Source organism: Corylus avellana, chromosome ca4 (assembly GCF_901000735.1).
Source record: "Corylus avellana chromosome ca4, CavTom2PMs-1.0".
NCBI lineage: Eukaryota > Viridiplantae > Streptophyta > Magnoliopsida > Fagales > Betulaceae > Corylus > Corylus avellana.
In genome coordinates, this window is record NC_081544.1 from 24,013,603 (window position 1) to 24,025,516 (window position 11,914).

The 11,914-nt window shown below is 35.9% G+C and overlaps 1 protein-coding gene across 2 annotated transcripts; it reads left to right on the forward strand.

The window, feature by feature from the left end:
• The first annotated feature begins 4,263 nt into the window (after positions 1-4,263).
• On the forward strand, positions 4,264-11,562 carry LOC132178726 (rRNA-processing protein EFG1). 2 transcript variants are annotated; one of them, XM_059591244.1, is made up of 8 exons: positions 4,264-4,516; positions 7,510-7,639; positions 7,754-7,881; positions 8,231-8,369; positions 9,366-9,477; positions 9,880-9,943; positions 10,040-10,327; positions 11,259-11,562. In XM_059591244.1, exons 1-8 carry the CDS (start codon positions 4,370-4,372, stop codon positions 11,262-11,264), a joined length of 1,014 nt encoding a protein of 337 aa, XP_059447227.1. In that variant the 5' UTR covers positions 4,264-4,369; the 3' UTR covers positions 11,265-11,562. The 2 variants fall into 2 exon arrangements, with proteins under 2 accessions (XP_059447227.1, XP_059447228.1); XM_059591245.1 differs by having other exon boundaries at positions 10,046-10,327.
• Positions 11,563-11,914: the final 352 nt, after the last annotated feature.

Sequence of the window (11,914 nt, forward strand, 5' to 3'; positions counted from 1 at the left end):
TGGATCACATTATAACATTGCCAAGTGCAACATGCACTCTACTTCAAGCTATGGTTTCTGCATAACTTGGAAACTAGTGTCAGTGGTATGATGGTCTGGTTTAGTCACACTGCTTGAAAAACACAATTCTGATGATTTTGTTTTCTCCCAAATATTTGGTCTTCTAGAGGTTCATACAAATCAAATCAAGGTCATGAACCAACCATGTATAACAATTTCTCAATTTTTTATCATTATTATTTGATGTGAGACTTTATATGCTCAAACATGCATTCTAATAATCATGATATGTTTTGATCTTACAAAACTAAACATAAAATCAATGTAATGAGTTGATAATGTTAGTTTTTGTAGCCATTATTTTCTATAAAATCAGTCAACTAATGGCATGAAATGGGTATGTGTTTTCCAATAAATAGAAGAATCTGCACTTTAGGGAGCCATCCCAAAAATTCACTTTTTGATAGGAAAATTAACTTGAGCAACGACTCTTACGAACTGTATCACAAATATGGCCAACTAAAATCAAATGTAAAAGCAAGAGAGATTAGATTGCATGCCTGCGTATCAATGAAACCATGGTAAGAAAGATTAGCTATTTATTTTGAGTACTTATTCTTTTGTTTGGTTATATTTTATTATTTTTGTTAGGTTTTTAATGTGTTGGCAAATTTAGTGTCAAAGCATGGTATCCGGGTTGTAATGTTTAGTTTTGACTTCAGTCGGTGTAGAGGTCGGCCAAACACATGAAAAATTCAAGTTTGGTAATGTAATCTAGCAAAGACCGGTCGGAGTAAAATGGTCATATCTTTTAATTCCAATATCAGGTGAAAGCAAGTTTAGTGGTATTGGAAATTTAATTCAAAGTGCTATGATTTTGTATTTCACCCAAAAAAAAAAAAAAAAATCAATTTCAATGTTTACTAGGTTAAAAAGGGTTATCAATTGAGGTTTAAAAATATGGTACAAAAACTTCAATTGCAGTTCGATCAATCGAACTAGTGCAAATATAAAAAAATCCCAAGAGGTTTGATTACAGCTCCATCGATTGAACTTGCGACAGACTTTTTTTATTTAGTCTACTTATATTATTAAACCTGGGTTTTATCCTACTTATATATACGCTTATTAAGGCACGGTTTTCAAAAAGAATGAGACAACGTTTTCATAATACGTTGGAGAGAGATCCTAAACACTTAAGAGCATAAATTGAAACCCTTTTTATTGTTCTGTTTCTTTCAATTAACCATACAAAACCCTTTAGCCACTAGAGTTTAGGGTTGTAGGGGACAAATTTGTTCATTAAGGCTATTCCTGTAGAAGAAGACCAAAGGTTAGCAAGTCAATGCAGTAGAAGGCAAATAGGTTGTTTGTTGGCGCTGCAAGCATGTGTCTAGATTATAGATGTTTTGTAAATAGTATGGCTTTAACATAAGTCCTCTATTGTGGAATTGCTTTGGGGTTGGCTTGCCACTATAATGGTTTTTCTTTTAAAGAGTTATTCCAAAGTTTTTCATTTCATTACCAATATCTTTGTGTGGATTTGTTCTATGCTTGCTTGGATTTTGGTATTGATAATTGTGGAATTTGGCTTAATTGTTATACAAATTGCTAATTGGTATTGTGTCATAAAATTAAGATATTCTCGCGAGGTTAATAGGCAAATTAATGACCAAAAAGGGATAAAAGCTTTTGATTAAATTTTTTAATAAATTCTGGTCATGCGGTTGCATGTGAACGTGATTCAATCGCGTTCAAACGTGCTAAGTGTATTGTTCAAACAAGATGACATCTTCACGTATCATCGTGTGCGAGAGTGGTAGGTAAAGATCAACGATCCATATCTTTCACACCTGTGAGTTAGGTGGGATTTGACACGCATTTAATGTAACAACCAAAAGAAAAGTGTGAATATAAACTAGATTCCAAAATACACCTAGATTGGGGTGAATAGGTGTTTAATAAAAATTAATGCAGAATTAAAAATAAGAAGCATGCAACAATCAAACAATCAATAAAACATGTAAAGCCATTTCAAAAAAAAAAAAAAACATGTAAAGCAATAAATCACATAGACACAGATATTTTGGTGACGAAGATGAAACCTTTTAAAAATCTCTCAAAATGTAAAACCTCTTCGGAGTAGTCAAACCTAGGAAATCATTAAAAGAAAATCCAGATTACAAACACAATGATACTTACAACCCTTTACAAATCCTAGTTTCCTAGTTCGACAATCTTCTTAAAGTGATTTTCCTTTATCGAATCCTCTGATAGACTTCTTATCCTTGATAAACAAATTTGCTTCTCAAACACAACAGCACTCAAAGAGAAAATAGCTTCGAAGCTCTGAATACTAATAAACTTCTCTTAGCATAATATAAAATTTTGCCTCTCAATTGCTTAGAAAAATCATGCTCCATAGAGTAATCTATATAGGCACTAAGAATTAGGTTTCCTTGCCAAAACAGAAAACCTTATTATGGAAAATCCGCAGTAGCGTTCGAACAGCTGACAATCATATGGTTTTATAGAAGTCCAAGCTGAAGTTGGAAAACCTTGATGCAGCAACTGCATGCTTCCATTCAGGTGGAATTGATACCTGTTCAAATGTGGCTAAGTTAAACTTCTTTTTCTGACACCTCTCATCCGAACACTCAGTGAACGGCTTATGAACAAAGCTCTCTGGATTCACTAGGTGCAACTACCGTTCGGACGACTATGTGAACGAAGCTCTCTAGTTTTACTATGGATCACATCACATCTTGACAGTCTAGCGAACGGAGCTCTCGGATTTCACTATGTGATGCAAGCCGTTCGGACTCCAACATACACTTTTGCAAACGGAGCTTCAAACAAGAATAGATGACACTTTTGGACACCAAATTAGCCAACCTAAAAACCTAACAAAATGCGTTAGTCACATCTGCACTATCACCCCAAAAGGACTAGTCAATTTGAAGCTTCCCTATAATCACTTATAAAAGCTAAGTTTCACCTAGTAAGTAAGTAGTGTGAGACTTATAGTGTCTTTATAAACTACATACTCTATGTTGAAACCATGATGTATAAACTACCCCTTAAACTCTTGACGTTCTTGTCAGATCTACGTTATGCAGTGCTGATAATACCACATGGCATTAGTAGGTGTCTCTGAAATTATTTGTAATAACTTAAAGAAAAGTGCTGACTACATATGTTCTATCATCTCAAAAGGTTTAATTAATTTGAAGTTTTCTTATAATCACTTATAAAGTATAATTTCACTTAGTAAGTAAGCATTATAAAACTTAGCACTCTTGAGTATCTTCATAAACCACACTCTATGTTGAACCGGGGTGTTACGTTTAATGCGGATTGATGCATCGCGTTCAAATGTGGTAAAATTGCGTTCGAACAAGACTCACCTTTTATTGCGTGTTGCGTGTATTCAAAGTTAAAATGAGAAAACAAAGGGGAGAGAGAGAGAGATATCTTAAAGTGAGGGGAAAAAAAAAAAGAAAAGAAAGAAGATCGAAGGAAATTTGAGGAGTAAAGCTTTGAAGAGGTAAGTTTTTATTCCTTTTTTCCCATTGATTTTTGAGTTTTGGGTCATCAATTGTTTGATTTTGATTGTACGGTGATTGTTGGTGTTTTTTTTTTTTTTTTGTAAGTGATTGTTGGTGTTTTGGATAAGTCTTGTGCGATTGTTTTTGTGTTTTGAAGTTTTTGTTTGTAGTTTTGAAGTGAAGGGATAGAATATTGTTGTGTTGTGGTACTTAAAGTTTGGGTGTTCGATAAATAGGAATTTGACCGCATGGAGTAATTTTGTTATTTTTTTTTTTTTTGACATGTCCACACAAGAGGGGGGAGGGGGATTCGAACTAGTGACCATCGCTTCATTAGGCGTGGTCCTAGCCGATTGAACTACCTCTTGGGGACAGTAATTTTGTTATTTATGCATATTGGATGGATTTTAGAACATTTTGAAACTATATTGAGCTTTATCACAAATAAGATAAAGTAAATGGACTGATTTTATATATTTTCAAAAAAAGAAAAAAAAAATAATTCAGGACTGATTTTGTATATTTAAAAAAAAAAAAGAAAAAAAAAAATTCAGGACTGATTTTATATATTTAAAAAAAGAAAAAGAAAATTCAGTCCAACTATCCAGCCTCTGACGTGGCAAAATAAATTGAATTGAATTAAACTATTTTCCGCTGACATGGCAAACAAGAGCACATAACGCTACCGTTTTCGGAGTCCCAGAGGCCCTTTTAGAAGGGCAAACAAAAAAACGCATAAAAATCTTGCATTTGGCTCAAAAGCCGCCCTAGTCCGTACACCAAAGAAATCGCAGTGTGTCTCGGCGATTTCAGCGCACGGCATGGCGCACGGTGGCTACGGCAAGCGCAGGGTCAATCCCGCGGGTCGACGATCGAAGGGTCTGGGCGTGGAGAAGAAGCCCAAGCCCAAGCCCAAGTCCGTTTCGCTCAAGAACCAGATTCGATCCATCGAGCGCATGCTCAGGAAGGTAGCTACTTCTTTGCTTCTACTCCAACTCTTGGTTGGTCATTTTTTCGTCTGAATTTGCTTGTAGAAGTTTCTGTTAGATTGTCTGGGGTTAGGGTTTGCGTGTCTATGTGTGGTTGTGTATTTTGTGGGATTTTGTGAACTGTGTTAAATAACCGATTGTCCCTAAAGTTTAAGTTGAGAAGAAATAATAAATTTAAGGGTAAATAACATTCCTCCTCCCACAAGCTCCATTAAGTTTAACTGGGTGCAAGTCGAACTTATTCAGTGATAGTTTGCCCTCTGTCAAGATTAGAAGGTAAGTTGGATGGAAAAATATCTAAGATGACTAAACTATCATTTATGCGAAAAGAGAGTCGTTTCTCACGGTAATGGCAATTTAGTCATTTCACTTATGAAAAAACTTGACAGTTGATTTGGATGGAGGGGAAAACAAACTAACAGTAAAACTTTAAAGTAGTGTGTGAGTTGCATTGAGTTAGAGTTTGTAGAGATGGGTGATATAAAGGTGGTATATTATGGGAACTGATATTTACCATAAATTTAATCATTTATTTATATTCTAGAAGTGTGGGCTCAACTCTTTCTCTAGAGCTCAACACATGAAATATTTAACTTGGAGTGAAGGTTTGAACTCAAGACAAACAAATTGGTGGAAAGTTAATTTTGGTTCTAATTTTGAATGTTGGAAGGGATTTTACTACAAGATTTAAGTACTTCCTTTCCATACCATGTGATTAGTTGCTTTATGCTGCCAGATGAACTGAGCTATAAACTTTAACTGATTGTAGTTCTAGTTGTTTGGATGTTTACTTAGAATATTGTACTAGCAGTGATGGGTTATTTGGGCTTTTTTTTTTCTTTTTTTTTTTTTTTTAAAATGTCGACACCAAGTCATTTGAGATTTTGTTAGAAGTTGGGAACGGTGGAGTTCGTTTCGCCAAGAGGAGTAGAGGTGTATACTGAGCGGTGATTTTGGGCAAGCTGAGTGTGATTTGGTTTATGAAAACGGTGGAGGAACTGATCAAAGGAGAGAATTTGAGAGAGTTTTGTAGAACTCAACGAGATGGTAGCATAGTGTATGTTGCGCAATGAAGAGAGGATAACCATGGAAGATTCTTGGAGCTTTTGGAATACAGTGGAGGAAGGCGGTGTAGCTTTATTATCATCCCAAAGGGTTGAGAAGGAAGTGGGTGGGGAAATTGTGTTTCACGGACAAGAAAGGTGGTGAAGTTTTTTGAGCAGAAAGGTGGTGTTGAGAGTCAAAATAATGAGGGATTTGGTGCTAATCATGCGACGTCCTGGACGGTGGAGCAAGGTTGGCAGTTCTATATGGAGGCTCTGGTTGGGAAGGGTAATTTTCAGAAAATAGAGATAAGGAGCAGGGGTGTAATGGGTAATTCAGGGAAACAACCGTTGAAGGGTTTGGAAAGTATTAGAAGGATAGAGGGGCAAACAATGCCCGGAAATCACGAAGCTGGCAAGGCAAGTGTGAAGAAGACTATAGCTGTTTTGGAGGGAGTTTCAAATTTTCAGACGTTAAGGAATATATTGATTGCTTTTAAAGAGAAAGTAGATCAATATTTGGTGAGATTAGACGTGGGCCTAGATTTAGTGGGGGTTGGGAATATTGAAGGCCTGGTGAAGGGCCTAGCTAAGGATCCGTTAGATAAGGTTGTGGGTAATTTAAAGGACGGTGAAGGTAATATCAATGCGGGCCAGGGGGTTCTTGGCCTTGGGCCAGAGTTAAATGAAATAGGCCCTAGTATTCATCTTGGAGGGCCTGATGTGTTGAAATCCAACACTCAAGAAGATTTGGAGGTCCATTCAGTTAAGTTCGGTGACATATTGTATGGTATGAGTAAGGTGTTGTATGCTTTTAGAGTGAGACAAGGTGGTGGGGATAGTATTTGGTGGATGCCATCCAAGAGGCAGAAGTTTGAAGGTTGTTTTATCAAGTGTTATCCATTCCAGCTAGTTCACATTTCCTTAGAAGAGTATTTGGAGAATCAAGGTTCCATTGAGAGGGAGTTTCTTTGTGTGGACAGCGGCTCCTGGGAGGATTCTGACTTTGGATAACCTTAGGAAGAAGAAAGTCATAGTGGTAGACTGGTGTTGTATGTGTTAAAAGAGCGGGGAATACATAGATCATATTCTTTTTCAATGTGAAGTGGCGAGACAATTATGGACTTCGATTTTTTGCCTTTTCGAAGTAGAATAGGTCATACCTAGAAGGGTGATATGGCTTATTGGAAAGGTTAGTTGGGAAGTTGTTCCGTTTTAAATGCTTGGAGGATGGCCCCTTTGTGCTTAATGTGGTGCGTATGGAGAGAGCAGAATATAAGGTGTTTTGAAGATTGACAGATTTCGGTTGGCAAGCTAAAGAATATCTTGGTTAAATCGCTTTTTGAATTTGTGGATTTTTGTTTTGTTTTGTTTTTTGCTTTCCTCATTAAATGGGTTTTTCTCTTGTATACTTCCTGTGTACTAGGGTTGCACCCTTCTGCACTTTTAATGAAATGCAGTACTTCTAAAAGAATTGTTGGCATCCTATTGTGTGGGACGGGACCTACTCAATTAGGTTGTCTAGGTTGAATACCACTTGGGCTAAGTCTTTGAATCTCGAAATGCATATATACATTGTGGATGCATTTATGTTTGTTTTTGTTTCAGAATGGTTTTCTACCATATAATGCTGACAATCTGAAATGGGAAATTGGTAGAAGAGGTGTACGTAGCTGCAATTTTAGGACTGAGCTTTTTTTTTAAAAAAAAAAAATATCACAGCTATTAGTATAGTTAAGATTTCATGATGTAGAGTTGCTTCTGTGTAACGAGTGCTTAGGTGTTGCTCAACTTTATATTGCTAAGAAAATGTTTTATTTTTCATTTGTCGAATTAATGTGTGCCTCTTTTTTATTTGTTTTGTTTTGGGTAGTTTTGTGGGGATTGGGTTGTGGAATGCATCCTAACTAGCCAATTTTTTCCCCCAAGGATTTACCTTCTGAGATCCAGGAAAAGAAGTTGAAAGAACTAGAGCAACTCAAGAAACAGCAGGAGATCCATTCTCGTCTTGCTGTTGAACGCAAAATATTCTTGCGAGACAGGAAGATAAAATTTTTTGGTGAGTATCTTTGAAGTTAGTTTGTGGCTGACTTTCTTGCTTGATGTGCAACTTACTTGCATCAATAATGAATGTTTTGCTTAACTTATCCAAGTAAATATTTGTCTTGTTCAGAGAGAAGAAAGGTAGAAAGAAGAATAAGACGTCTAGAGAAATTGCAACGTGCTTCATCTGGTCAGGCACAAGATGCAGAGATTGCCGAACAGCTTTCTAAATTAAAAGAAGATCTTGAATATGTTAGGGTGAGCTATATATTGAATACTTTCTATATCTGTTGTTTTAATAATTCATGCAATATGGCATTTGTAGATATGAGATGAACAGATAAGTTTTGCTGTCATGAAATTTTTTGAGCTTTTATTATGTGTTTTAACCTAACCAAATTAATATTTCTTACATAATGATGTGGTGGTTCTCTGCCTTCTTTAGGACAATGCTAAACATCTGTTTGATTGAACTTATGTCCTATTGAAGAAGAGCTGGAAACTCAGCTTTGCCTTGATCACAGCCTTGTGGTCTGTTTTTTTCAATTACACACTTGCTAGTAATGCTTCTGTGGTGGCTAAAAGATCATGTTTAATTGAATTGCAGTTCTTTCCCAAGACTGAGAAATATGTATCTTTATTTACTGGAGGTGATGATTCAGACATAGTTGATAGGAGAAATAAATTGCGCAAGCAGATCAAAGCCAACTTAGTTGCTGCTGCTGCTAGTGGGAAGGATTTGGAAGGTACTTACTTTGCTCAAGTTTCATTTGCACGTTGCCACATTTTGGAGATTGACTTATTTTTCCTATATTACTGGGCCCAATCATGGTCTTAGGACTCAATACTAATTCAAATTGCTGGATAGTGGATACAATTCCTCCCTAAAACATAGTTGCAAAGGTAGTTGGAAATATGTTTGGTTGTGAATGTGCTTCATTGAACATGAATGTATTGTAGGCATTTTTGTTTGGGTTATGTCCATGTGGAAATAGTTTTCTTGATAAAATTAAGCTGAAATATGCTGCTAATAATCCAATACTCATTTTTTGTGGAGCAGAAAAAAAAAAAAATTAGATAAAATGATTTTCTGTAGCTTTGATATTTTATACGCATGCAATGGATCATAACCGGATGGTGTGACTTGATCACTTATCTAAATGTTAACATAACAAAATTATTATTATTATTTTTTTGATAAGTAATAAGAAGTTTTATTAAAAAGCGTAAAGGCGCCCCAAGGCTCTTTTCTTATATAAGAGCCTTCAAGAGCCTTCATAACAAAATTATTTTTAGAAGGCTCTTATATAAGGACTGGACAAATCGTTGAAGCTCCATGGTCTGGCATGTGAAGCTATTGATATTAGTAATTAGGGATATTAAAATAAAAGAAGAATTGTTTTGAAAATGTAAAAAAATTATTAAGATCTAATTGAAGGTGAATAAGTGGGTTGGATTTGGATAGACAAGCCTAGCTATCAAACTTGTAATCATTAAACTCAAGTGTGTTTGAGGAGCTTGGTGAATCCAGGCCAGGTGTCCAGCTCTGCGTGTAAGTTTGATGTTCAGCCTTTTCCCTTTTGGTTATCTGCTCCTGCTCAACCACCCTTAAACACCCCCCTCCCCCGCACAAAAATAAATAAATAAATAAAAGCTCCTGGGTTGGCTTTCATTTGATCTTAACTTCTTGGGTTTTGTTATGCACATAAGGATCATGTATTTACTTCAACTTTTCTCAACAGAGACAGGGAGTGAGGATGATGGGCTTATGGATCTAAGTGAAGATGATTTCTTCCTTGGTAGTTCAAGTGATGAAGCCGATGCAGATGATGAGTGGACAGATAAGAGTACAAGGTACTTATTGCATCTGAGAGGAATGCTAATTTTTAGAATTTATGTTCTTATTTTGAGAGGAAATGCTATCCTCTATGGATTTAAGGAGTAAGAATGGCATATGTATTCCTTTTTTGATTTCATTGGTTACATTCAAAAATAAGTTAAGGATTGAGATGGAAGCACATATAAAAGTGTGAATAAGTTTTTATACAGATGATTGACAACATTGTAATTGCTTGAAGAGTCAATTCCAATACTGATTTAATTGAACCCTTTCATGCAAGCTCTTATTTGGTACATTAGCAGCGGAAATTACTACCCATATGATCTTGCATTTATGTTTATTTTGTATCTTATATTAAGAAGTTGGTTTTGGGTTGAGTAAATGTTCATCTAAAGCATTTGTGATCGATTTTTCAGGGAGCAGGCTTCTAGTGCTTCTGGTAAAGCTGCATCTGGCATGTCCAGTGATGAAAGAAATCAGGTTTGTTGTCTAGTTTTAGTAATGCATTGTTATAAGAAACTAATTGACTCTTTTGGCCTATTCTCTTCTTTTCCTCACTTCAATATATCTATGTAGAGGCAGATTTCTGCTAGAGCTTTAATGCCTCCACCCCGCCCAGCCACCATTACAGCCTCAAGTTCAAGTCGTTCTCAATCAAGATTTGGGCCTTCATCAAGCAAAAATAAATCAACACTGAGGGCTGAAATGTCAACATCCAGCAATACATCAAATGGCAGAAGTGGTTCTGCCTTCAAATCAAGGGGTTCCTCAAAGTCAAAGTCAGGTCACAGTAGCAATCTAAGTTCCAACTCGGACGCTCATAAACCCCGAAGAAAAAGAAGGCCAAAGAAGAAAAAGCAGCAGGTGTTTACTTTTGTCCTATTTATATATACATTGGCATTTAACTATTACCATTTGCCTTGCTAACAATTGATAGAACATTAACCTAGCCTATCATTTATACTTTTTACTGACCTCTTAAACTCTCTAAGATAGTTTGTCTTAATATTATTAAATAGAGCCTTGGAAGAACTAGAAAGCCAGCAAGAGAGAACTCACTAGCAACTCAGATATGAATTCCAAAGTTCAAAAGTCCATCCTTCAAAATTGTTGATGCTTAGTCAAAGGCTACCTGAATGTTGCTCTCCTGCAATGTCTCATCACCTCTAAGGGTGGTTGAGTAACATTGATCAAGAGCAAGCTGTCCAACCTTCCCATCTATTTCCTCTCCCTCTTCCCTATTCCGATTGGTGTTGCTAATCGATTAGAAAAATTATAGTTGTATGAAAACAATGGATGAGCTTGGGTGATATAGCTTTTATTGTCAGTGTTTTATGAGCATCAAAGCGTCTTGATGCTCTAAATTTTCCTTTTATGATTAGATATGCGATTATAGATTCTGCCTCAGTCATGTTTACAGGTTCTCTAGGGGTTTTTTTGCTTGATGTACTTAAGTATGCATTTTGTATGACTTTTTGTGTTCGTAGCAGGAGGTGGCATAGTTCGTGTTATTTGTCTCACTATGCAATTTCTTCAATAGTCTAGTGTCTACATGCAAAAACTATATGCGTCACCCAATGTCGGTGCTAGATGTCATCACACTTATTGTCAACGGGCTTTACTGAGTTTGAGCTATGTGAATGTCTTTGAAATGAAAGTAGTTTATTGTTTATCTTATGTTCCAAATAATTTATGTTAGTCTCGGATCGCAGTATTACAGGATTCATGGTAAATTTTTTAGTTTACATGATTTTCATTCCTTGAATATGTAGTGACTTCTCTTCTTTTGTTGCAGGCATGAATTGGATGAACTTGTTGGTAACCAATTGAACCAGTTTGTGAGATGTCAAAGCAACTCTTACATCCCGGAGTTTTAACTGTTTCTTTTCTTCTTTCATAGATAGGTTATACTATTCTCTGTAATAACTAGTTTGACTCTTAGTTGAAGCTTAAGGTTAATTGAGAATTAAATTTCAGTAATGGTAGACGAAGTCACAAAGCGCTACAAAGCGAAAACTGGGAAGGGTCAATGTTGTGTTAGTATGAAATTTTTGTTGCTCATTATTCTAAAATATTATCAGTCAGCTTTGTCTTTTTTTGGAAGGCTTGTAATTCTCTTATTATGATGCATATCTATCTTTCATGATATCACTGTCAAGTGTCGAGTTTATGTTACGCTAGCCCTTCATTTTTTTGTTTTGTTTTGTTTTTGTTTTAAACATGTATGCCCGGTGGTAGATTGTTTTTTCTACTTTTTTTGGTGAAGAGAATAGGTGGATACAAAACTAGTAGTAGATTGAAAACTACAATGTTTATTTTTTTGAATGATAAGAATGTTAAGACACTTGAATTGCTTGGGAAGCAGTCTATTAGTTGGACTGCGCCTCATCGTGGTGTTGAGGTTTGAGTTCTAATCATGGTAAGAGGAATGATGCAAAAACTGTCATATCC

Coding starts and splice junctions, on each gene's coding strand:
- LOC132178726 (XM_059591244.1), top strand. CDS start 4,370: ATGGCGCACGGTGGCTACGGCAAGCGCAGGGTCAATCCCGCGGGTCGA. Junction 8,370..9,365: donor TAGTGGGAAGGATTTGGAAG/GTACTTACTTTG, acceptor TTTTCTCAACAG/AGACAGGGAGTGAGGATGAT. Junction 9,944..10,039: donor CCAGTGATGAAAGAAATCAG/GTTTGTTGTCTA, acceptor ATATCTATGTAG/AGGCAGATTTCTGCTAGAGC.